General features: G+C 59.0%; 2 protein-coding genes and 1 non-coding gene across 5 annotated transcripts; 1 reads left to right on the forward strand and 2 right to left on the reverse strand.

The window, feature by feature from the left end:
- Positions 1-12: 12 nt before the first annotated feature.
- Positions 13-12,313, forward strand: C14H19orf44 (chromosome 14 C19orf44 homolog). Of its 2 annotated transcripts, XM_074053749.1 has the most exons (9): positions 13-191; positions 421-550; positions 2,106-2,853; positions 4,557-4,863; positions 6,418-6,491; positions 7,393-7,864; positions 9,585-9,680; positions 10,342-10,508; positions 11,938-12,313. In XM_074053749.1, exons 3-9 carry the CDS (start codon positions 2,107-2,109, stop codon positions 12,007-12,009), a joined length of 1,935 nt encoding a protein of 644 aa, XP_073909850.1. In that variant the 5' UTR covers positions 13-191; positions 421-550; position 2,106; the 3' UTR covers positions 12,010-12,313. The 2 variants fall into 2 exon arrangements, with proteins under 2 accessions (XP_073909850.1, XP_020023352.1); XM_020167763.2 differs by lacking the exon at positions 421-550.
- On the reverse strand, positions 8,875-8,980 carry LOC141417051 (U6 spliceosomal RNA). The gene has a single exon (XR_012441680.1). It is a non-coding gene; the product is annotated as a U6 spliceosomal RNA (small nuclear RNA).
- On the reverse strand, positions 12,260-25,890 carry Cherp (calcium homeostasis endoplasmic reticulum protein). 2 transcript variants are annotated; one of them, XM_020167761.2, is made up of 18 exons: positions 25,791-25,890; positions 25,313-25,486; positions 22,316-22,500; positions 21,394-21,531; positions 21,156-21,307; positions 19,697-19,808; positions 19,519-19,608; positions 18,912-19,134; positions 17,151-17,329; positions 15,972-16,407; positions 15,165-15,403; positions 14,909-15,042; positions 14,369-14,455; positions 14,137-14,280; positions 13,930-14,046; positions 13,579-13,673; positions 13,172-13,357; positions 12,260-13,095 (listed from the first exon to the last, which is right to left on the reverse strand). In XM_020167761.2, the coding sequence occupies exons 1-18, from the start codon at positions 25,813-25,815 to the stop codon at positions 13,055-13,057; spliced, it is 2,757 nt and encodes a 918-aa protein (XP_020023350.1). In that variant the 5' UTR covers positions 25,816-25,890; the 3' UTR covers positions 12,260-13,054. The 2 variants fall into 2 exon arrangements, with proteins under 2 accessions (XP_020023350.1, XP_073909849.1); XM_074053748.1 differs by having other exon boundaries at positions 19,697-19,841.

Here is a 25,890-nt window from a genome sequence, read left to right on the forward strand (position 1 = left end):
CGCGATTATGATCTGGGACGCCATTGGCCTCCTGAGCGTGGTGGCCAGCGGGAGCTGTAGTCTCTTCCTCTCTGGCGCGGTTGTCCGGGGCAACGGTACCCTAGGGCCTGGGTGCTTGGCGGGAGCTTCGCGGAGGCTTCCGTGGATGGACAGCGTGACAACGGGACCGAGAGGCTGCCGGCAACGACTAGGTGGCCACCCGGACACACGAGGGGGGCTGCGGGAAAGAGAGGCGCCGTCGGGGCTGGGCTGATCGGACGGCGGGAGGGCGGCCCCGTGCCTCAGTTTCCCCACTTGGGAGCCTTGGGTTGCTAAAACGCCGGGGAGCCGGAGCCCGATAGTCCACGGGACGTTAGTAGTTTCAAAGTTTAACTTATGTATTTTTAACATTTGTAAACTGTACTATTTGCCTTCGCTAAGTTGCCCGGGCTGGCCTCGAACTCTCGGTGCTCCTGTCTTAGCCTCCTGATTCGCTGTGATTGCTGACGGGCGCCTCCACGCCTGGCATGGCGATCGCTTACTCCTCATTGGGCAAAGGAATTGTATGAAGGTATTAGTGGTTGTTTTTACAGGAGAGCATGCCATGGCACAGAGCTGTTAAGTAATTTAGCCAGTGTCACACAGAGAGGGAATTCTGGGCACTTCGTACAGCAGGGTTACCGTGGGGTGCAACCTTAATCTTAGGAGTGTTTAGAGGCACTGCCCTTGTAGGATTAGCATCAGATAAGGATCAGATAAGGTCTTCAGGGTGGGGCCCCCAGAATCGAATCTTGATGACTTCGTAAAGGGTTCGATGACCAGAAGAGACAGACTGGGTGCTCCACATCTCTTGCAATGTGATTCCCTGTGCTGGCTTGGGACTCTGCCGGCCAGGACGTCATCATTAGCCTGGTGTGGTGCTTCACACCTATAATCCCAGCTCTGCAGGAGGTGGAGGTAGGAGGATCGCCATCTGTGGCCAGCCTGGGCAAAAACATGACACCCTATGTGAAAAATCACAAAAGGGTTGGGGGCCTGCCTCAAGCTGTAGAGCGCTTGCCTGCCTGCCTGGTGAGCGCAAGGCCCTCATTTCAGCCCCCAGAAGACTGGTGGCACTGCATAGGTGGGTTCTTACACTGCTTCGTGGTTCTATAACAGAATACCTGATGCTGCTTCATCCATAAAGGCGAAAGGTGTATTTAGCTCATGGTTGCAGAGGCTTGGGGGGTGGGGGGGGTCCTTGGCTTTGTGACTGCTTCTGGAGAGAGCTGGTACTGTGTTATAATGTAGTGGGAAGCCAGGTGAGGTGGCTCACACCTGTAGTCCTAGCTACTTGGGAGGCTGAGATCAGGAGGTTCGTAGTTTTAGGTCAACCCAAGCAAGTATTTCTTGAGACCCCCCCCCCCATCTCCAAAATAACAAGAGCAAAATGGACTGGAGGAGTGGCTCAAGTGTTAGAGAGCCTGCTTTGACAGTGCAAAGTGCTGAGTTCAAACTCCAGTCACACATAACCCCCCCCCCAAAAAAAGGCAGACCAGCACCTATAGAATAGACAGGGCACAATGACTTTGTAACAACCCACTCCCCAGAGAGCAGCATTAATCTCACGCTTTTTCTCTCTCTTTTTGTGGTTCTGGGGATCAAATGCAGGTCATTGCATGCACGGGACAAGTGCTCTGCCACTGAGCCAGGTCCCCAGCCCACATCATCCCTCTTGGCAACCCATCTCCTGCCACCGGCACATGGCAGTCTGATTATTATTATTATTTTTTTTTTGGTGGCCCTGGGATTTGAACTCAGGACCTCACCTTGCTAGGCAGGCACTCTACCTCTTGAGCAATTCCACCAGCCCTGTCTTATGATCAGTTTTTTTGAGATAGAGTCTCCAGAACAATTTTCTAGGGCTGGCTTCAAACCTTGAACCTCCTGATCTCTGCTTCCTGAGTAGCTGGGATTACAGGTGTGAGCCACTGGTGCCTGGCTGGCCATGTAAATTCAACTCACGTTTCTGGGCAGACACAGCACATTCAGACCATAGTAGGTCATGTGGTCTTTAGCCACATGGGGACCCTCAAAGGCACAGTACAAACGGGGTGACCTCACGAGAAACTCTCTTTCTTCCCTAGCATGGCTTCCACGAGAAAACTCCGCCACCCCACATGTGACATTTCTGACTTTAGTGACCTCTCCCTGCAAGATTCAAAGATGGACATCTTTAGAGACCTGGGTATCCATGCCAGTCTTGCCCATGTGGCACCCAGTCACAGCAGGTTCCTCAAAAGGAGCCAAATGATGGGTGAGACACGGGTGATCTCCAAAGAGGATGCTGACCCCAGGAGGGGACCCAGGGCCAGCACTGCCTCGAACCTCAGGGCCAGTGCAGCTCTCACGAGGCTGGCCCACATGGAGACCAAGATCCTGGGGCGCAAGAGGGTGCCTGCCACTTGGTCTGACTCGGAGTCTGACCCCAAGACCCCTAGTGAGGGTCGTCACAAGACAGGTAACCAAACGGTCCCCAAGAGATCCACCAGCCTTTCTGCACAGCAGACAGACACAACCTTCCAGAAGCAAGTCCAGGACACAAGCCCCACGGTCCAGAGTCGAGGGCCAAGTGAGAAAGGGAGCAGGTTTCTAAAGAAGAGAGTGCCACCCACTCCGAACATGTCCCCCGACGCCCACGAGAAAGAGAGGACTGTCCCGGTGCCCAGACCAAACGAACCGACCAGAAAAATGCATTTGCCAGGCAGCGATGAAGAGGAAGTGAAAGGGATGCTAGGAAGCTTGATGGAGTCTCCTAGAGAAAAAGAGACATGCCCAAATCAGGGGCTCCCCAAAACTACGGTCAGCAAGAAAGAACTTGGGAAACCATTGTTGGTGAGGTTTTTGTTTGTTCATTTTAAAAATTATTTTTATTAATTTTTTTTGGAGGGACTGGGATTTGAACTCAGGACTTTGTGCTTGCAAAGCAGGTGCTCTACCACTTGAGCCTCACCTCCCTCCAAAATAATCTCTGGTTATTTTTGGATATGAGGTCTCAAGAACTATTTGCCAGGTTGGCATCAAATCACAGTCCTCATCTCAGCCTCCCAAGTAGTTGGCATAACAGGCCTGAGCCACTGGCACCCAGCTTGTTCATTTTATTTATTTATGGTTTTTGAGACAGGGTCTCACTATGCAGCCCAGGCTGGCCTTGAACTCAGGATCCTCCCACCTCCTGCGTGCCGGGATTACAGGCGTGCACTACCATGTCTGGCTGCAAAGGATATCCTCAAGGGTACAAATAAACAGCCAAATGGAGAGGTGCGTGGCCGAGGTCTGGGGCTCCTGAGCACGGAGCGGGAGGCAGTCCTCCAGCAAGCCTGCCCACACACAGCTGTCCGCAAGCCCTCAGCCCTTACCTTTGGGTTTTGGGGAGGCTCTGCGGACTAGTTGTGATGAAGCAGGGACGGCATGTAGAAGCGTGGTTGGACATAAGGATGTGACCTATTATTACAGACTGGCGGGGACACCCAGGCGGGCTTGTCCCTGCAGGCCTATCCCTTTTTGGCCTCTCTGGGCAGCCATTCTTCCTCCCAGGTATGGGGCAGGACCCCATGGCCTTAGAATCTACTATCAGAGAATTCCTTTTGCTTTTAGTGGTACTGGGGTTTGAACTCAGGGCTTTGTGCCTGCTAGGCAGGCGCTCTGCTGCTTGAGCCACACATCCAGCGTCTGTTTAATTTTTTGAGGGCCTGAACCGGTGTACATACACCCCAGCAGCAATCTGGGGGGGTTCGAAGCTCCACAGCTTTGCCTCCTCTGTTAGTCCCTGTTTTATGGAGATAAGCATTGCGGGGTGTGACATAGCACAAAGCCTGTGTTTTGGAGGGGAGGAGTCTGCACATTTACTTTGATTCTCTTGAAAGGCTGGGCTGTCCTAGATTGTGTACTTTTAGGGCTGGAAGAGCCTTAATTTAGAAAATATAATGGGGTGGGGCAGAGAAGAAAAAAATAGTAAGGTGGGTGTGGTTGTGCACACCTGTAGTCCCCACTACTTGGGAGGAGGAGGCAGAAGGCCGAGTCCAGGAGTTTGAGGTCATCTTGGGTCACATAGTGATAGCCTGTCTCCAAAAAAAAAGGCCAGGCGCTGGCGGCGCACACCTGTAATCCCAGCTTAATCCCTGCTATTTAGGAGGCTGAGATCAGGAGGATTGTGGTTCAAGGCCAGCCCAGGCAAATAATTCTCAAGACCCTATCTCCAAAATAACCAGAGCAAAATGGACTGGAGGTGTGGCCCAAGAGGTAGAGCGCTTGCTTTGTAAGCATAAAGCCCTGAGTTCAAGTCCCAGTCCCACCAGAAAAAAAGAAAGGAAAAAGGAGTCCTTAACAATATTTATTTGATAGCAAAGTGACGTTTCTGATTATTAGCAGAATGTTCTCTATCTGCTACATTACATGTGTGCCTTGACTTCCAAGAACAGCACAAGGGAGAGAGGGCACAGAGATAAAACTTCAGCTGAGGTCTTTGCTGGTGGATGATACGGGACGATGTTGTTAGGACTTTGGTGACATTGTGTCTTTTATGTTCACGAAAGTAGAACCAGCTCCAGACCCAGCCGGGAGTCCTCTCTCTGCCCCGTGCAGAATATTCCAGCTCCCAGCCTTCCCCGCCGTCACGCCCGCCAACCTCACGGTCACCCCTCGGGACCCTTCGCAGCCTTCGCTCAAGACCTCGCTCTGCACAGACCCCGGTCTCCGGGGACCCAGCCTCCCGCACATCCTCGCTCTCCATATCAGGCGCCTTTTCCAAATCAGCATCCTCAAAACTCGTGTCCTCTCCCAGGAGGAGTGAGGCCGGGCCTTGGGGTGAGCTGGTCTCAGAAGACACCAACGACAGCCTGAACGGTAACCCATGTCCTTGTGCAAGGTCATAACCCTGGGCAGAAAGGAAGTATGCAGCCGGGCATGGTGGTACACACCTGTAATCCCAGCACTTGGGAGGCTGAGGCCAGCTTGGGAGAAAGATGGCAGCGTGGGGGGGGGGGGCGAGGGATGGGAAGGAAGGAAGGGAAGGTGGGAGGAACGGAGGAAGGGAGGAAGGAAAAGAGATCACTTTTAGGGTCCCCAGCGAGATAGTCCACGGCGTTGCCATGGACAGTGAGTGGCAATGTCACCCTTCCCACTGGTTGAGTGGCAGGATTCCCACCTTGCCTCTGGCTGGCTCTGCGATCTTGGGCCTCCTTGTCCTCATGTGTAACGTGGGGGCAGTGCTAGGACGTGTGGTGGTCACAAGGGGTCCGTGGAAAGGTCTTCAGCTGGCACTCCCTCCCTGGATGTGCATGTCCGAGTCGGCCATGGTGACAGTCCTGTCACCCAGTGCCAACACAAGTCTCAACCTCCTGTATTGCCTTTGTGCTGGGCCACTGGGGATAACTTGGTCCAGCCACTTTGCCTCCTGGGGCATGGTCGCCTGTGGGCCCTTGTACCTCGCTGCCCCAGGCACGGTGGGGACAGGGAGGATTGGAGGAGCTCGGCGGAGGGGTCCCTGGAGGAGCTGGCCTGGAGAGAGGGAGGACCTGGCCGGGCCATGTCCTGGCTGGGACAGAGCAGGCGGCTCGCTCTGCTCCTGCCTCACCTCCTCTCTGGGCCTCCACCCGCAGGGCCTTGTCCCCAGCCTGCTACCCCAGAAACTTGTCCCCCGCCCATGGCACCGCTTGGACGCCGCAGGCCCCGTGAGGCGCCCACCAGGACCACCATGTGTAGTTTTTGCCCCTGCTTGGATTGAGGGAGCCCCCAGCGTGCGCGTGCACGTGCACACGCCCATGTGCGCGCTCCCGCTCTCTGGGGACCTTGGGCACGCAGAGCCTCGCTGCTCCTGGTCGGTTGAGTGGCCTCCACGCCGCTGGCCCAGACCCCCACAGAAGTCCCCCAGTCAAGTGCTTTCTCTGCCGGGCCACTCTGCCTGGTCCCCCCTTTTTTTTTTGCCAGTACTGGGGTTTGAACTCAGGGCCTTACACCTTGAGCCCCTCCACCAGCCCTTTTGGGTTTTTTTTTTTGTGATGAGCTTTTTAGAGATGGGGTCTCAAGTGAACTATTTGCCCAGACTAAGCACGCCCTCTGCTGCTGAGCTGAGCTGCACCCTAGCCGCCAGGACCCCAGAAATGCTTTAGGCTTTTGGGGGAGGGGGCAGGACTGGGATTTGAACTCAGGGCCTGACACCTGCTAGGCAGGCGCTCTGCTCCCTGAGCCACGCCCCAGCGCTGGAACAGTCTTTGGAGTGGGGACCGTCCTGTGCACTGCAGGACCCCGACAGAATCCCTGGATGGAACCGCGATCCTCCTGATCTCTGCCTCCTGAGCGGCTGGGATTACAGGCGTGAGCCGCGGCGCTCAGCTGTCTTCATATCTTTCTAAACGTTCGTGGAGCATAAAGGAGTTGACACCACTTCTTCAATTACAGATTTTAGGGTCAACATCTTGTCGCTTGATGATCTGTCTCCTGTTACCAGCAAGAAATCAGAGTTGGATCAAAAAGTAAGAATAAGGACTTATTCCCTCCCCCCCACTACCTATTCCTTGTCGTTTTTCCTCAGTGCTGGGGATGGAGCCGAGGGCCCGGTGCTTGCTTGGTGAGGCCCCCACTCTGCCACACCACAGTCATTTGAAATTGTGGGAAGCCTTGTGCCCGGAACGTGCTGTTGTCACCAGTGGCTTTCCATGGGAGTAATTCTGAGCCCCAGGCGACAATGGTATCATTTGGCACAGTTTGGTTGTCACAAGTGGGGAGCAGGTAGGGCTGCCATCTCTAGGGGGCGGGGGCCAGGGATCCTGCTTGGGGGTCCCTGAAGTGCACAGGACGGTCCCCAATTCCAAAGAATGTTCCAGGGCTGGGGCGTGGCTCAGGGAGCAGAGCGCCTGCCTAGCAGGTGTCAGGCCCTGAGTTCAAATCCCAGTCCTGCCCCCTCCCCCAAAAGCCTAAGGCATTTCTGGGGTCCTGGCGGCTAGGGTGCAGCTCAGCTCAGCAGCAGAGGGCGTGCTCAGCATGCATGAGGTCCTGGGTCCCCCTGCCCCCCAAAGACTGCCTTAGAACCTCCTGCCCAAACCAGTGGAGGAACAGAGCGTCCCCTCCCCTTCTGGGAGCTCAGGAGGTGCCTGTGCACAGAAGGTGGGAGTTTATTAATTAATTCTGATTTTTTGCAGTCCTGGGGGTGGAGCCCAGGGTCCCCACGTGCTAGGCAGGCATTCTGCCTCTGGGCTGCACCCCCAGCCCTGTTTCTTAGTTTTTGGACACAGGGTCTCTGTACAGCCCCAGGCTGGTCTTGAACTCATGTCCCTCCACCTCCCAAGTGCTGGCAGCAGGTGTGCACCGCCGTGCCCGGCTCCACTGCGGTGTCTTTCAGGATCTCCCTGTTCCCTCTGCCACCTGTCATTTCAGGAAGACACTGGCAGAGAAAGACTGTCAGGCAAAGCTGAGTCACCTGGCGGCCTGGAGGCACCAAGACGTGAGCAGCCGAGGGGCTCAGCCTTTCAGGGAGGGGCCGCCTCTGTGGCTTCGGATGACAGCGACGTCTCGGAGTGCCTGGGAGCCAGCTCGGCCTGCCCGGCCCAGGAGGGCAGTGTGTCCAGCTCAAGGCCACTATCGGAAACCCCGATGGCGACCACAATGAGTGTGGCTTACTCGGAGGACTTTGAGTGCCCTGCAAGTGCCACGACCTCTGACCCGATGGCCCCCTCCACAGAGGCCCCCGACAGGACGCTGGACGCTCTGTCCGAGTTCTCTTCCAGTCTCACCACCGACCTCTCCAAGTCACCTCGGAAGAGGTGGCGCAGGGACGTGACAAGAGTGCTTGTGAAGGAGATGGCTGTGCAGACCCTCGAGCCTGCCTTCGCCTACCGGTGGGCCAGGGGTGAGTGTGGTGGCCAGGGTGACCAGGCTCTCCGGCGCAGCCGGCAGAGTCACAGGAGCACAGGCTCCCCGGGTCTGGGCTCTTGTCACTAAGCAGCTGGCCTGGGTGTTGTCAATGCCCTCTGAGCTCTGGGACATTTAGGAAAGTTCCAGAATCAAAGACACAGGCAGCGTGTCTCAGCTGGGGCACTTCTGACACCAGGGGCCGTTGGCAAGGTCTGGAGACAGTTCTGGTCACCACGGCCGGGAACAGGGCGCTCCTGACATCTGTGTCCCACAGGGTACAGGACATGTCGGCCTTGAGACAGGGGCCAGGGCCTGTGTCCCTGGAAGACGTCCCCACCTTCACCAGGCTCCAGCCCTGCACCCACAGGCCAGGCTGCCCTCTCAAGCTGGAGTGGAAGCCACTGGGCCACCGCTCCCAAAGTCCCCACCCCCGCCAGGCCACACTCCCCCCACAGGCTTCCAGGCCTGTGTTCCAGTGAGTCCCGGAGGGGACACCTGTCACGCCCCGCCAGGGCTGGCGCCCACTGGTCTCCTTTCCTCCTTGTGTAGGCAGCACTCACGGGGGACGGGCATGGGGCTCTCATTGGTGGCTTTGTCTTGATTTGGGGTCTTACATATGTCAGCCTTGCTCCCACCTGGACCAGGGGTGACTGCTGTTTCTTGGGAAGAGGAGGTTTTTTTGTTTTGGGATTCTGGGGCTTGAACTCAGGGCCTACACCTTGAGCCACCCCGCCAGCCCTTTCTTGTGTTGGGTTTCTTTGAGATAGGGTCTCACAAACTATTTGCCCGGGCTGGCTTCGAACCTCCATCCTCCTGATTTCTGCCTCCTGAGTAGCTGGGATTACAGGCGTGAGCCACGGTGCCTGGCACGCGCCTGGCTTTGCACGGTATTTTTTTTGATTTCCTTTACTCCTATGTGCATACAATGATTGGTCATTTCCCCACCTTCCCCTCCTCCTCCCTTCCTCCCGCCCCTTCGCTTCCAGGCAGAAACCGTTTTGCCCTAAAAACATGCAACGCTTCAGGAATTTGCGTGTCACCTGGCGCAGGGGCCGTGCTGGTCCTCTCTGCATCGCGGCAGTTTTAGCACGTGTGCTGCCGAAGCGAGCGCCTCACACGGTATTTGAAACTGGGTGTCGGGGACTCGGTTCCCGTCTACACGCCACGTCCCTGTTAGCGTAGCCATCACCCGTGTACGAGTTTTGGCTTCTTGGAGTATTGGTGGTGGCGTTTTCCTGGAAGGGCCTGACAAAGAAGAGGCCGGGCACTGGTTGGTGGCTCACGCCTGTAATCCCAGCTACTCAGGAGGCAGAGATGAGGAGGATCGCAGTTCGAAGCCAGCCCGGGCAAATTGTTTCCAAGACCCTATCTCAAAAAACCCTTCAAAAAGGGGCAGTGGGTGGCTCAAGGTGAAGGCCCTGAGTTCAAGCCCCAGCACTGCAACACAAAAACAGTGATCTGGGCGAGCGTGATGGCACGGTGGCACCTGTGGTCCTGACACCGGGAGGTAGAGGTCACTTGGGCTCAGGTGTACCAGGCCAGCCTGGGCCACACAGTCAGGCCCTGTGTGAGAAACACAAACGGAAAAGCCAGCGGTGTGACCAGCAGGCTCAGAAGAGCAAAGAGCAGGTACTGTGGCTTTGCTAGGTGTCACATTTGTGGAGAGGGGCGCTCCTGTCCCGCCCTCACCTGCTCCCCCTTTGTCTTTGGGACAGCGGCTGGCGTGGCTGCCATCGGACCTGGCCTGGGAGGAGCCTACGTAGATCCAGTGCCCATTGCCAGTCATGTGGTCAGCGCCGACGCGGTGGAAGGTAAGAGTGGCCTGGTGGCTCCTTCCCTGGAGGTGACACATGTCCCTGTGTATGCAGCCTGCTCCTGAGGCTGGGCTCCAGGGCCCCATTGGGGGTCACCCAGCCAGCACTAGGGTCCCAGAGGCCAGCCCGAGGCCTGCTGGGAGCTGCTGTCTGTCTGTCCCTAGGGCCCACCTAGGGAACAACACAGGGTGCTCAGAGGCTCACCATGTCCCCAGGTCCTTTTCAAATTTAAAATAGGCCTGGTGGAGTGGCTCAAGTGGTAGAGCGCCTGCCTAGCAATAGTGAGGCCCTGAGTTCAAATCCCAGTACTGCAAAAAAAAAAAAGAAAAAGAAAAGAAATTTAAAATTAATGTTTGTTTTTTTAAGTAATGGGCTTTTAGCCTGGCACGGTGAGGTGCGCCTGTAATCCCAGCTCTGGGGGAGGCTGAGGCGGGAGGCTGACTTGGACACAGGAGTTTGCAGCAGGGCCCTGTTAAATTCTTTGTGACATGGTAGCACGCACTGACACATAATCGCGGTGTTTCACAAGGGACAGAGACGGCTGGAGGCGAGCCCTCAGCCGGTAGCAGAGCCACCAGAGGGCAGCCTGGCATTGCCGAGTGGCGGCTCCTGGGAGGGTGGGTACCGGGGAGCCCCTGAGTGATGTGGCGCGGGGCAGCCCTGACAGCGTACAGCCCGGCCGCGCTGGCTCTGCACGACATGCTGAAGCAGCAGCTAAGCCTGACGCAGCAGTTCATCGAGGCCAGCCGCCACCTGCACGTGTCGCTCCTGCAGTCCCTGGACGGGGACTCCTTCCACTACCACACCCTGGAGGAAACTAAAGAGGTGAACGCGGCACGGGGCGACGGTCGGGTGGGGGCGCCTCAGCGATGCCCCGCTGAGGAGGGACTGGCATGGGGCCTGGAGGGGCGTGGTGGGGCCCGACTGTCACCTTTTGTCTGTCAGTTTTCATTTTCTCCTCGTCCTGTGACAAGAGCCATTCCGGGGGGCGGGGCTGGGAGCCTGGGCTCTGTGTGGCCTGCACCAGAAGGGACTTCCTGTCGGGGGCACTTGTACCCCGTGCAAATCCAGTGCTGCCTGGAGTCGGGCCAGAGGCGACGCTGGCCTTTGTCCCTTGCAAAGCAGGCGCTCTGCTGCTTGAGCCACAGCTCCCGTCCATTTTGCTCGGGTTATTCTGGAGATGGGGTCTCTAGAACTACTTGCCTGGGCTGACCTTGACCTGCGATCCTCCTGATCTCAGCCTCCCAAGTGGCCGGGATTACAGGCGTGAGCCACCAGGGCCCAGCAGCACTGGGCTTTTCTGTGGGGTCATGTGGGCTGAGGCTCGGGGCACCGGTCACCCTTACCACCCTGTAATTCTTGTCCGAAAACCAGAAAACCAATGTGGCGTTTTATAGCGATCTCGTTCCAGTGGTGTCGCTCACCAGCGTCGCCAGCCCAGCTGTCACTGTCCCTGTGCGGAATGCGGGGCGTGTTGGTGACGAGCGCTGGCGCCGTTGTCTGGGGTGCCTTCCCAATGCAGACCTTGGTTTAGAACGTCGCGGTGGCACGGGCCTAGGAAGTCCACGCCACAAGCCGCATGTTGTCTGCGTGTCGTTACTTGTCCGTTTTGTCGCCATTGGTTTATTTTTTGTGTGGCGCTGGGGATGGGACCCAGGGCAGGGCCCGTCACACCTTGAGCACTGCTGTCACTAAGCCGCCCCCCAACCCCGCCCCACTTTAAAATCAGGACCCTAGGTCTACACGTGGTCTCTGTGCTACTGGGATTTGAACTCGGGGCGCTCCCGCTTGAGCCGGGCCCCAGCCCTCTTATTTTTGAGACGGGCTCTGGCTCGGGGGCCCAGGGTGGCGCTGCCTCCGCCCCTCTACGCGGGTCCAGGGCAGGAGGCGCTCCCAGCCCCTCTGAGCAGCACTGTCCGCAGCCCCGCCGCCTCCCCGTCCACCTGCTGGAAAGCAGGCCGCGCTGTCCCGAGGGCCGCACTGCTGCTTTGGGGACCTTTCCTGTTGCGCGCAGTGACCGATAAGTAGCTGATGCAGCCTGATCGTGCCACCGTGGCTCCCTGCTGCCCGCCCCGCCCCAGGGCTGTGTCCTGAGGGCACCTGCCCAGGTCTCCCTCGTTGCAGGACACTTGTCCCCTCCTGCCACACAGCATCCCACCTTTCACTTTTGTCAGGTCCCACTGTCCTGTCTCCTCCCCAGCACTCAGCCCCGTGGTGACGGTGACAGTGTCCCCATCTGCCCTCCACCCTACAGTACATTAGGTGCCACAGGCCCAGGCCGCTGACTCTGGAGGACGCCCTGCAGAAGGTGAAGGAGGAGCTGTGAGCATCTGAGGTGACAGACAGGTCCCAGGAGCCACGAGGGACAGCGTGACCGCAGCCTCAAGGACCTACCACCTGGGTCGAGATGTCACTACCCCACGGCAGGATGGAGGCCGCCACCCAGCGCTGGTGACCCAGCAGAGTCGTTCACCGAGGGACACGGACTCTTGAGCCAGATGCCAGGACGGCAGTGCTGAGCCCGGCCTCCCTCGTCACCGTGGCGCGCACACTTGTGACTCACGCAGAGGAAGCACTCTGTTAAAAAAGGCTTTATTTGACGGCAAAACAGTAAAATTCACGAGAAACTAGCAACAGCACGTGTTTCCTGTCATCCCGAACGAGACACGTTCCAACAAGCCACAGCTACGGGAAATCTAGAACAAACTCAAACGTTCCGCACGCGGCCAGGTTGCGGAGGGCTCTGTGTCAGAGGAAAGCAGCGTCCGGTGTCTGTATAGACGGGCCACCGCGCCTCTGCCAGGGCTCTAGGTGTGGCGGTCCCCAGCAGCTTCTGGCAGAGGCGCGGTGGCTCCCTCTTGGCGGCCGGGGGCAGGTGGGGTGAGAGGGCAGGAGGTGCCACCTGGGCGGTGGCGCGGTTCGTGAGTGCTGGTGTCGGGGTTCCCCGAGCAGAGGTGCCCAGTGTGTCACTCCCAGCCCAAGGGGCCCTAGGTCTCCTGAGAGCCTGTCACCCAGCTGACGGCCACCAGCTGACGCTTGGGAAAAGATCAGTGTACACAACCAGAACTCAACTGGGGTGGACGTCAGAGGACTCAGGCTTCAGGTGACCCGGGGATCGCCTAGGTCACGTTCTTGTCGCTGACACCACACCAAGTGCAGTGAGAGTGACAGCCCGCCGGCCTCAGCTTTCCTTGTGTTGCGAGTGGGGTTGGCCTGGCGCCAGGCCGTGCACACCGGCCCAGGGAGGGTTCCCACTTGGGGCAGGGGGTCCCTGTGCCCACGCTCACTGGCTCCTCCCAGCTGTGGTGCGCGACGCCACCCGGCAGGACCGCACCATCCAGCGCCAGGCTCCCTGTCAGCCCAGGCCCGCCTCAGTCCTCCTTCTCCTCCTTGCGTGCCCCAAACGTGGAGACTGCGGGAAGAGCAGACGTCAGTGGACCTGCCGCGGGCGGGGAGGCCCGCAGTCCGCCCGCCGCCACGCTACTTACACTCGTCCCTGGCCTTCATGCGGGCGATGAAGGAGTAGCTCTTGTTGCGCCGGTAGTTCTCGTAGGGGTCATCCAGGGCCACGCCCACGCCCTTGTACTGGTCCCACTTGTCGCGCACATCCCCGCCCTTGATAGGGTCCTGGATCCCCTGCTCTTTTGCACCAAGGCCGCCAGAACCACTCCAACCTGAAGAGACAGAGGGACTCTGCAGTGCTGGCAGGCAGCGGGAGGTCACGACCGTGGTGTCGCATGCTGGGCGCAGCTGACGGAGAGTTGAGTCGTACAGGAGCGGATTTTGCACGTCGTGGGGTGGGAAGAACAAGAAGCACCGACCCACAGTGTGCCTGGACCAGAGGGACCGTCACCTCCTGCACCCCAAGTGGGTGAGCAGGGTCCCGAACACTTACCCATCTTCACCAGCATCTGGTGGCCTTTGTTCTCTTCTCCAAGCCTGGAGTCGGGTATCGGAGGTGCTGAATTCGAACCCAGACCAGCGGAGGAGCTAGAACGAACACAGGCTCCGGTTTAGAAGGGACAGCAGATGGTCCGTCAGTAATCACAACACTGCGGGCAGTGCATGGCTAACCAGTGGCCACTGAGGACAGCCGGCCTCCTGTCTCTCTTGCTTTTCACCCCCTCAGCCCAGTAAGGGGGTTCTCTTAGCGTCAAGGGCCTGATGTCACAGCCCACGTATGCTCTGAGGTGTTGGTGGCCCGGGCCAGTGCCCCGCCCTCCTCCCACCAGCGATGGGCTCTCACGGAGGGGTGGGGCTCCTGGATCTCGAGCGCCGCCTTCTTCCCGGGGAGTATGACTTGGACCTGGACCGGGACCTGGACCGGGAGCGGCTTCTGGATGAGTGAGAGCGGCTCCGGCTCCTGTGGGGACAGCAGACACTGTCAGCCTGGCAGTCCCACGGTGGTGGCGTTCTGTACGTGCTGTGCACCACGCCAGCACCGCTTGCCTACCTGGAGCGGGAGCGGGAGTAGGAGCGCGAGCAGGAGCGTGACCTGGACCTGGAGTACGACCCTGATGACTTGGAGGACCTCGAGTGCGAGCGGGAGGAGGAGCGCCCGCGGCTCTTGGATCTGCTGCGGGACCTGGAGGGGCCGCTGCGGGAGAGGCGTGGTGAGGGACCCTGGCCAGCTGCGGGGTCCCTGGGCCTGCCAGCCACGCTGACCTGTGTGGGCCGGAGCTCACCTGTTCCTCTTCTCCTGGCCTTTCCGCCGCCGCGCCCGCATCTTTGCTCGGAAGAACTCGTACAGGCCGTTCTGCTCCCAGCCTTCACTGCAAGACACGTGCAGGACCCCATGGCACAGACGACCTCCTGCAAGGGGACTCGGGAATCGCCAGATGACATGGTCCACAAGGCAGGTGCACCGGGTGCTCCTGTTTGTCTCTTGCAGAGTTGGGGCTATGGGGAACCTGTGGCCATTGTCACTGGGGCAAGGCAGGAACAGGGCTCCAGGCAGCTCGGTGTGTGACGGCTGCTGCACCTGGGACCCTTCCTGTTGTAGGATGGGTGCAGAGCCCCTCACGGAGACGGGACACACTGCTCCCCAGACGCAGCACGCAGGAGGGCCTGGGTCCCATCCCCGCCACGAGACGACCAGAAAGGGCCGCCATGTGTTCTCACTGGGACAGAAGACCTGGCCGTTTGGGAGTTTCTCTCAAATGACATAGACTCAGGGAGAGGGGACAGGAGGCCCCAGCCCCGCCCCCGCCGTGTCAGAGCCCTACCTGTTTCTGGGCCTGTCGTGGGAGGGTGGGCTGTAAAAGGCTTCCACGGCCGCCAGCAGCCTCTCGCTGGGCGGCATGGGCGGCGGGAGGCGGATGTCTTTAGGGTCCAGAGGCTTGTACTCGTGGTCTTCCAGCTGCGGGGGTCGGGGGAGGGACGGGACAGCAGTGGAGGTGGGCGCAGGGCCCTAGTGTTTTGGCAAAGCCCACTCTCACCAGGCTCAGCCCAGGCTGGAAAAGGGGCTGTGTCGAGGTTTACCTTCACAAGGGGGGCCATCAGCCCAGCAGGGAGATCGAAGTAGGGCACGTTGGGGACCAGGCTGGGGTCATCGTGGTTGATGTGGGGAGGGCCCTGGCGCCGCATGTGGGGGGGCTGCCCATTGAAGCCGTGGGGAGGAGGGCCGAAGTCCGGGTGCTGGGGCCCCGCCCAGGGCGGGTGCTCGTTGATCCCAGGGTGAGGCATGCGGTGACCAGGGTGGTGGTGTGGGGGCCCCATCTCTGCAGGACAGAAACTCATCTCAGGCCTGTGGGGATGCGGTCATCGCAAAGGTGATCCACCACGGCCGGTGTCCTTAGGAACAAGACCCAGACACGCGTCGAGGGCAGACCACGTGGACACAGGGGAGATGCCATCCACAAGCGCAGGGGAGGCTCAGAAGAGCCAGTCCCCTGCACATGTTGGCCTCAGAGCCACGGACGGTCCACGCAGCCTGGGGGCTTTGTTACAGCAGCCACACAGATATAGCGTGGTCAGGACTGGATTGGCGTGGGGTAGGGAAAAGCGTGAGGACTTCAGATGACTGGCGGCTCCTGCCTGCGGGTGCCCAGCCCTGCTCTCGAGAGCCGCGTGGGACTCCCACCCTACAGCCAGCCTGGCACACGGCAGGAGCCTGAATCGGGGTCCAGGACAGTGAGTGGGCAGGAGGACCTCGGCCACAAGGAAGGCCACATGGAACCCATGCTTCACTCTGCGCTTTGCTCTCACACAGACAGCATGCCAGGAGCACACCACGCTGCTGGGGACCAGGCAGTGACTCCTCCGGCTGTCCCGAGCCCTGGCACTCACCGGCAGGGAAGTCCCCCTGGGGGTAATCAAAGCGGTGGGGATAGGGTGGCCGCTCAAAAGGATGGCGTGGGGGGAAGTCGTCCTGCATGAAGCGGGGTGGGAAGCGGTTGAAGTTGTGGGGATGCGGCGGCTGGTTGAACTGTGGGTGCTGCTGGTGGGGCGGGAAGGGCCCACGGAAGTGGGGTGGCCGCTGCATGCGGAAGGGTGGCTCCCGCTGGCCCCCGCCCCATGGCGGCTGCTCGTGCTGGTTGTTCCAGGGTCCCTCGAACTGGCTGTTCCAGTTGGGGTCAGGCTGGTTGTTCCAGGGCGCGTCACGCTGGCCATTCCAGCCGGGGTCCCCACGCTGCTCGCCCCACATGCCCTCGTGACTGTTGTTCCAGGGTGGGCAGTGGGGAGGCCCGCCCTGGTGGTGCGGGTAGGGGGGCTGCTCAGGAGGCTGCAAGGCAAAGCAGAGATGTGAGTGAGCCTCACAGGCAGGACCACACATCCCTCCTCCCGCCCCCATCCTGGAGCACCCTGATGCTCACAGGGACATGTACCCCAGTGGCACCCCTCCCTGGCCCAGGTTTCCTCTCCTGGGATCAGCCTCCACCATCCTTGTCCCAGGTCTGATTCTGGGGGCCCCACCCAAGACAGCAGCTGTGTGTGGCCTGAGGACAGCGGCTCCTGTCTCACTGCTGTGGCCCTGACCACTGAAAGCCAGGATCACAAATTCCAGCTCCTGTTTGGAGTGGTAGCACACATAGGGGACCGATAGGCCCACCTCAGACTCCAGCCAGCGAGCCTGTTGGTTCCCGGCACCAGGCCACTGGGGAGCCCCAGCCCAGTGTCCCAAGGGAAGACAGAAACTGCAGACTTTAAATGTGCCACACACCCCACAGTCCCCCGGCTCAGGTTCTGAGTGTGGATTGTCACATGTGCCACCAGCCCTAGACGGAGCCTTGTTGAGTGGGCCGGCTGACTCTGGGCCACAGAAAGGAGACTGAGCCTCAATGTCAAAGGGCTCCATTTCCCTACCTACGAGTCGGGGTGGGAACCACTCCCCCAGAGGGGCCCAAGTGCAATCTCTCATCCTGAAGCTGAGGGGTGGTCGCTCAGGCTCGAGCCACCTCCCACCACCCTGCTGCCTTCCCATGCCCCACCCTCGGCACTGGGATGTACCCGGTGCCCCTCAAGTACCTGCTGCTGACCCCAAGGGGCAACGGGGTGAGGCTGGTCAAACCACGGCGGTTTGTTAGGCGGGATCTGGTCATGGGGCCCAGGACCGCGGGGCCCCGCAGCGGCGGCGGGATCCGGCACCCCTCCTGCAGTGTCGTACTCTGAAGAGCCGGGCATTTGGATGGGAGGCTTGTTGTCATCTAAACCCAGGTGCAGGAAGTTAGAAATGACAGCAGCACTTGCTTCCACATAAACCCCTGCTTCCTAACCTGACTGCACGCCACAGCCACCACCTTCTTCTGGGGAAGGCACAGAGGGCAGATCGCCCCCACCCCCTGCATCTCTCTTCAGTTCAGCTGGTTTCTAGTAAGTCACTCTTGGGTTACGAGTTAAACATCATTTCCCCAACTTCATCATTTTGGTTTGGTTTGTTCAAGGCACTGGGGGAGGAGGCCAGGGCCTCCTCAGACACGCTAAGCGCGCACCCTCCGCTATGCCACACCCTCAGCCCTACCCATTACTTGAGACCAGGCTGGTCCCAAACTCGTGGGCTCAAGCGACCCTCCTTGCCTCAGCCCCCTGGGTAGCGGCTTAGGTTTTCCCCTCGCAGTACTGCGAACTGAACTCAGGGTCTTGCTCCAAGTCCTTTCCCTTTAGTTGGTTTTCAAACCTGACGGTCTCGCACTTTTGCCTTGGCCACAACCCTCCCACCTCTGCCCCAAGTAGCCGAGGTGACAGGTGTGTGTCACTATGCCTGTCTTTTTCTCCTGTTAAACCCATCCACTTATTCTAGGTACTTGGGAGGCAGAGATCAGGAGGATCGCAGTTCAAAGCCACTGTGGGCAAAATAGTTCGTGAAACCCTTTCTTGATAAAAGCCACCATAAGACAGTGGCTCAAGTGCTAGAGCATCTGCCTAGCAAGTGAGACCCAGAGTTCAAACCCTGGTACCAGCAAAAAAAAAAAAAAAAAAAAAAAAAAAAAAACCAGGGACAGATTCAATTCAATATGATGTACTTAAAATAGAGCTCGAACATGACCAGGTGAATTTCAATCTGGAGTTCCTCAGATTTTGGAGCATTTACAGACTTTTGCTTACACTTCTCTAATCTGAAAATGTGAAATCTAAAATTTGTGAGTATCACATTGGCCCTTCAGAGGTTTGAAATTTCAGAACATTTTGCATTTCAGGTTTTGGATTATGGGTGCTCAACCTGCACTTTGGTGGATTTGATTTGATTTTTTTGTTTTCTTAAAAAAGAGAAATCTATGTAGCTCAAACTGGCCATGGAACTTGTGATCCTCTGCCTCTACATCCTGACAGCTGAGATTACAGGCATGTAACATGCCACTCAGCTCAGTTTAGATTTTTTTTTGGTGGTACTGGGATTTGAACTCAGGGCCTTGCTCTGGCCAGGCAGATGCTCTACTGCTCGAGGCACTCCCCCACCCCATTTTAGATTTTCCCAGTAGTTCCTGAGTCTTCTTCAGAAGCGATTCTACACTACAGTAACACGTTTTTGCAGATGGGGGAATGGACAGAACCAGGGCCTTGTGAGGCTAAGCCCACATTCCAGCACTAAGCTGAAGTGCAGTCCTCAGCTGCAGCTCAGCCCATTCACTACAGGGAAAGCTACCTTGGCATTCTCAAATGACAGAGGCAGCTTCTCCCTTCCTGTTCTCTGGGACAGTGTGCAGGAAAGGAACTGTGAGAGTTTCCCCTGCCAAGTCACCTGCCTGACCTCATGAACGCATTAAAACTGAACCACAGAGAGCCTCCTACCAGGTTGGGTGGTGGGTGGCATGGCCGGGGCTGGCGCCGGGGCTGGGGGTGGGGCAGGTGGCGGTGGCGTGGCTTTGACCTCGGCTTCCATCTGCGGCAGCTGCTGCTGCTGGGCCAGACTGCTGACGAAGTCCTCATGCTGTGTCTTGAGGGTCTGGATTTGCTGCTGGAAGGCCAGCTGCACCGGCTGCACCACTGCTGAGTATTCGTTGATGAGCGTGGCCTGGCAGAGAGAAGAGCCTGCCGTCAGTATGGCCTTGGTGCTGCCCACTCCCACCTTCTGGAACAGGACAAGGACACGCCTGCAAGGCAGCACATCCCATCCTGGGCCCTGGAGTGGGCGGGCAGGTGGTTGGCAAGGAAGCAGGCAGCACAGCCCTTACCACCCCAGGGCCTGTGGGGTCCACCAAAGACACGGTGACGAGGATGGTCACTGCGCAGCAGTTTGTGACTTTGCTAACAGGAACCAGCAACCCTGTGGTCCCAGCTGGGCCCTCCAAGCCTTAGCCATAACAGGCTGGAAGAGGCAGTGCAACAGCACATGGATGGGGCTGGGGTGGCTGAGGGCAGAGCTCTGAGGAGTGGCATGGGTGGGGGTGACTGTCACCTGGTACTGGCCGAGCCCCAGCGCGGGGCTCTGTAGCTGCTGAATGATGGAGTCATCGAAGTAGCCGTTTTTCTCCCAGAGCTGTAGGAGCTGGAGGAGGAGGAGGAAGGGAGAGGTGTCAGGGGAAGTGCGCCTCCCCCAGCCCTGCCCGGCACCCCAAGCCCAGCAGCCCCCGTACCCGCGCAATCTTCTGCTGCTTGTCCTCTTCCACTGCCAGGAAGCTGGTGCAGTAGATGGGCACCACGACCTTCTGCAAGGCGGCCAGCAGCTCCCGGGCCTGCTTGCGCTGGCTGTGAGGGAGAGACCTTCCGCGCGTCAGGGCCCTGGGGCGGGACCCGGCCACGCACCCGTTACCATCGCGGCTCGAGCCACAGCACCCTCTGCCTTCTCAGGAGACGGACCCCCAACCCGGCCAGGGCGCTGGCTGGATCCCCGGGAGACCTGTGTGGGCACTGTGCTTGCTCTTGGGGGATGGACAAGGGAAGAGAACACAGTCCAGGGCTGCTTGGGCATTCACCCCAGTCGCCCTGTCAGTAAAGTAACCCTTCCTACCCGGGGTGGTGGTGAGCGTGAGTCACGGAGCCCACGAGACCCTGTGTATGCACGAAGAATGAAACGGGACTGCTGTGGGGTCAGGACCTTGTCCGCAGTCACCATTATGCACACAGAAAGCTCGGCTCAAGCCAGCATCAAGAGTGCGGACCGTGCCTGGCACGGTGGGGCCTACGGAGCTGCACGGGAACGTTTGCATATGTGGCTCGTGGAAGGCTAAGGGTGTAGCTCAGGACAGCGTTTGCCTGGCATGTGTAAGGCCCTGCCCTCAGCCCCAGGACCTCAGCAAATAAAAACACAGCCAGCCCACGAAGACTCCTGCAGACCTAGGCCCTTGGTGTGGCAGCGGCCAGGCCAGGATGGCTCAACTTGTGACCCCAGGAAGGTCATGAACAGTAGGCCAGTGGTTTGAACTGTCCCAAGGCTTAGCTCACCAGGGGAGCTCAAAGAGGGGCCAGGCCAGGCAGGGCGGGGAGCCAGGCCAGAGGAGGGCAGTCCAGGGAGCTGCCCTTGGCCTCTGGACTGGGAAGGCAGAGCTAAACAGCGTCGCTGGAGAAAAGGGAGGGACAGGCCATCTCTGCAGAGGCGTCCTGCAGTCAGAAAGGCAGGAGTAGGGCGCAAGAAGCCGGATGGAGAGAACGGGGTGACGCAGGGAAGGGTGAGAGGAGCTGGAGATGCTTCAGCGGGAGTGGGAGGGCCCGAGCCGGGCTGAGCTCCTGGCAGAACAGGAACATGGGGCAGGCTGAGAGCCAGCGGTGCAGCAGGTCACCAAGCTCACAGGCAGCCAGGCTGGCCGACTACAGGCAGACTCCTTCCCGCCCACCTTGGCCCAGGCTTCGGGTTTCTTTGTGTCCCTCCACCTAAGTGGCTAGGCGGAAGGACAGGCCCCTCGCTGGGGATGACAGGCAGCAGCATCAAAGAGCCAAGGGCTGTGAGGCAGAGGGCGAGCAAAGGTGCCGCCGTCCCTTGGATGGGTCAAGACTACAGAAGGGCAGAGCAGAGGCAGGTGGCAGGCAGAGGCTGAGCTGCCCGGGGTGGGGGTGAGGCGGGAACATGAGGGGTGCCGGGCAGGGGCTGGCACTCACCAGTGGTGCAGCACATCGTTGATGAGGTAGATGAGGTGCAGCCGCAGCTCGAAGTGCGCTCCGTCCGCTGTGATGCGGTTGCGGAGGTGGCCCGCCATCAGCTCACAGTGCGGTGGGGACTTGGCATTGCTGAACATCCAGTTCTTCCCAGCCTGTGACAGGCAGGCTCAGGTGAGTGGGGCCAGAGCCCACCTCGCAGCCCCACAGCCCCGGGTCCCGCTACAGGGGCGGCCCTCACCGAGATGGCGTCTTTGGTGCACGTGTCAATGATGGGCTGGAGCAGGCTGTCGAACTCATTCATGTCCAGCTGTGTCTCCTCCAGCAGCTTCTGCATCTGTTGCTCCACCGCGTGGGCCACGGCTGCCGTCACCTGCTCCTGGGAGGGTGACAGGGACAGAGATAGGTGAGGAAGGGTGGCAAGGGACAATTACACACAGCCAATCGTATCAAAGGACAGCAGCCTCCCCCCCACCCCCGCCGCAAGGGAAGCCAGGTTCAGACATGACACTGGGAGGACAGAGAGGCCCCAGTGCCCAGCCCACACTGCCTGAGAGCAAGCGGCCCCACATGCTGTGCTGACTGCAACGACACAGCCAACGCTGCATCCTTTTCTTTTTTTTTGGTGGTTCTGGGGTTTGAACTCAGGGCCTCACACTTGCCAGGCACGCACTCTACCACCGGAACCTCACCTCCAGCCCCAACGCTGCATACTAAGTCAAGCAATCAAGCAGGGGCTGGCAGCTTGGGTTTCACATTTTATTCTTCTTGCTTTTCTAGCACCTGTCCTTAACAGTATCTGGAGAAGGTACCAGGCTGCCAGATGGTGGGGCCCAGGCTAGGTCCAGAGGCCATGTGGCCACAAGTGTCCTCCTAGGAGGAGCTCCCTCAGGGCAATGGGCATCCCAAGAGCACATGCAGTGATTTCACAGCAACAAGAAGCGGCCCATGTCCTGGACCAGGGCTGTGGGTGACAGTGGCTGAGCAGCAAGCCCTGGGCAATGAGTGGGCTGGCCCTGTCCCAGTGCACGCATGCAAAACACAGGCCCAGAGCAAGCTCCCTGTAACCCCAAGGATGGTACGCACAGGAGCCAGTACCTGTCGGGAGGCTGAGGACCAGGGGAGGGGAGGGAAGAGGCGGGGAGGGGAGAGGAGGGGAGCACCTGTCGGAGGGCCAGCAGGTGCTGCTCCTGCTGCTGCAGATTCCACTGGCTCTGCTGGATGAGCTCATCCATGGACGGGGCACCCTGGGCTGGCGGGATGGGTGCCGTGGGTGCTGGTGGGGGCTGTGGCAGGGGCGGCAGGGCTGCAGGTGGCTCTAGCTCCGGGGCCTGCTGCTTGCAGAGCACTGCAGGAAAGGAGGAGGTCCTATGAGGACATGGCCAGGCCCAGGCATCCCCTTGGTCATACTAGAGCCTCGACATCTGCCACAGGGCCTCCGTCTAGCCACGCCACCCTGGTTAAGCCAGCACACCCTCTCTCACAGGCTCAGCTCTTTCCAATTCCTGGCCACAGCCTCTGACTTCCATGCTTGGCTTCTCCTTGGAGAACCACCTTGGGACAGCCACCTCACTACACCCCATCAATGCCATTCAAGTCTCTCTTCACTGTCCTGCAAGCGTGAGCCAGGCCTGAGCCCGTCCCTCTTCGCACCTTAGCTAAGCGTGACCTGATATGCCAAACCCCAACCCTTGGTGTCCGAGGCCTCTGCCCCCAACCTCCCCGACTCTTTCAAGACACCAAGGCTCTGGCTGCGTGCCTGTGCTCACGCTTGTAATCCTAGCCTCTTGGGAGACTGAGATCCAGAGGATCATGGTTTGAGGCCAGCCAGGTCAAACAGTTCCTGAGACTCCATTTCTAAAACAACCACAGCAAAATGGACTAGAGCTGGTAGACCACCTGCTGGGCAAGCATGAAGGCCTGAGTTTGAACCCTAGTCATCTGACACCCCACCCCCAAGAAGAGTCTGTGGCTGTGGGCAAGAGGCTGCACTGTAGTTTCCCTTCAGTGGCTCCCAGTCTCCAGCCCTTGGGGAAGGGCCTCTGTGTTCCGGGCCCATCTAGCTCAAGCCACCAACTCCATGGGCAGCCCCCTTTCCACCTCCGCAACTGGCACAGTGAACCACCCATGTGAGAAGAGCTGTGCCCCTTGCTAATGAGCTGCTGTGCACTATCATTAAGCTGGCCTCTAGATCACACTCTCTGATGTCACCTGTGCTACCACTGCAAGGCCTCTCCCCACATCAGGTCCTGCCCCTCTGCCGTCTGCTGCTCAAAGCGTGGCCTTCAGCCAACAGGAAGGCGCGTGAGCATTTGGCACTTCTGCAACAATTCCCCCTTCCGTGGTTCACAATTCCATTGTACTCTGCAACTGACCCAGGATACGGTGGACGGAGATTTCCCAAACCAAACCCCAAACACCGCGGAGTTTCCACAGCACCATTCTAGAACACACCCAGGGCTCAGTCTCAACACACAGGGAGAATAGCAGTGGCCAGCCCTGTTCTAGAACACAGCCCACAGCCTTTCCCCAGCTCTCCAAGGGTTTTCTTCTATCCAGCTCCTTAGCAAATGGTCCTCTCCACGCTCATCCTGGCTGCTGGCTGAGCCCAAATCACTGCTCTGCCGGGCTAGCAGCCAGGGTGCAGGCCCCCTCCGGCCCTTCCCCTGGCCTGCACCGCTTCTCTCCTAGCTAAGTAACGTTCTTTAAACCTACTTGGAGAGCACACCCCTTCCTTTACCTGCCACAGCACCAAACCCTGAGCTGCCCCAACGCCTGACCCCCCAGGGCAGGAAGGAGAGCACGGTCTTCGTTCACGGACCACGCACACTGTGGCACAAGCCAGGGCATCCTCCTCGCCTGCCTCACTATACCACCCTCACCCATCTCCGAATGGTGCCAGGCTCAAGGATTCTAGCCATAACAGTACCTTTCCACGTCATGCCTGACCCACCCCTGCCTTAATGCAGACTTCCCCAAGGCTTGTGTGGCAACCACCCCACTCCTCCCTGCCCCCGCCTGCTCTCCACCCTGGCCACACAATACCAGCCTGTATGCAGTGATGTGCTGGGACTAAAGAATGGCCATTCTACAGACACGCAAGCACAGATGATTCCAGGTAGCTCAGCCCTAAACACACACCCAAATAACCTGGGCACCTGCTCTGCACACACCCTCACCCTATGCTCCTGCTCTGCTGGGCCTCGCGTGGTTCCCCTCCCCTTAGCCACCGCTTCTTCAAACCCTAGCACCTCCCTTTTGTTTTCTGGCAGTGGTGGGACATGAACTCAGGGCCTCACACTTGCTAGGCAGGTGCTCTACCACTTGAGCCACACCCCCAGCCCCTTTTGAGTTTTATTTTTGAAACAAGGTCTCATTTTATGCCTCTGATAGACTGGACCACAATTCCCTTTGTACTTTTTTCTCCACGTACCTGGAGTAACAGGGTCGTGTAATCGCGCCCAGCCATTGGTTGAGATGGGGTCTCAAGAACTCTTTGCCCAGGCTGGTCTCCCAAATAGCTAGGATTACAGGTTTGAGCCACTGTGCTTGGTATCTGGGGTCCTACTTGTATGCCTCACAAACTTCACCAACCACTTTCAATGCACTACAAGTTAGGGCACCATAAAAACCCAAACAAGGTCGGTCTGGCCTGAGAGGGCTTGCGGCTCAATCCCCACCTACTTGGCAAACCCCTACTAATCCATTAAAACAACGCACCTAGACGCTGGAGATCTACCACTGGATGTGGCAGATGTGGGTCCTGCCTCAGGACCTTTGCGCCTGATGACGACTCATCCGTTATTCAAAGGCCAGCTGTGCTTCCTAACCCCATCTTAACCTCCCTATACCCAACATCAATAAACGCGTGTGGAGAACTAGAACCCAGAGGGACAAACGAGTCTTTTTTGACCTGGGCACGGGAAATGCACAAAAACCGGCAAAGGGGCCTGGAGACTTCCCGCCCCAGGTCCAAGTCTCTGCCTCCATCACTTCCTGCTTGCAAAACACTGAAGCAGCTCGTTAGCACTGATCTCCGAGATCAAGTCTGCAAAAATCAATAGCGGAGTCCCTGGCGAAGCCCGGGAAGCAGGATCGATAGCCGCCTCCTCCTCCCGCTCCGCCATTGCACGCGGGCCCCGCGAGCTCGGGGGACTCACGCTGCTGCTGCTCCAGCGCTAGCTTGCACTTGTAGTAACTGTAGAACTCGCCCCCGAACAGAAACGAGAATTTCGGGTTGTCCTTCTGCTTCTCCATCGTCATCTTCTCAAACTCGGGCCCGTTGCGAGCCACGAACTGAGCGAGCTTGTCGATGACATTTCGAAGCTCTTGGTCTGGAGAACGGAGAAAAACGGCCACACGGGGAGTCAGCGAAGACTTCCCAAACTCGGGGGCCCTGCCGCCCCGGCCCCCGTCCACCCCGCTGGGGTCCCCTAGGGGTGGACCTCGGAGAGGCCGCGCTCTTGTACGGGTCCCGATAGGGGCCTCACGTACGCCGGGAATGGGGGACCCACGGGAAAGGCCGCGGGCGAAGCCGTAAGGCCGCGCCCCGCCCCCTCCCAGGCCCGGGAACTCGGCAGGCCGGCCTGGGGACCCCGGGGAGACACAAACGGTTTTCCGCTCCCGGTTAGGCCTCACCGTCCGGCGGCAGAGGCATCTCCATGGCTCCGGCCGCGGGGAACGTCCTCCGGCGCCTCACGATCGCCTACCAGCGCCGTCTGCGAAACCCGGCCGGAAG

Source organism: Castor canadensis, chromosome 14 (genome assembly GCF_047511655.1).
Source record: "Castor canadensis chromosome 14, mCasCan1.hap1v2, whole genome shotgun sequence".
Taxonomy (NCBI): Eukaryota; Metazoa; Chordata; class Mammalia; order Rodentia; family Castoridae; genus Castor; species Castor canadensis.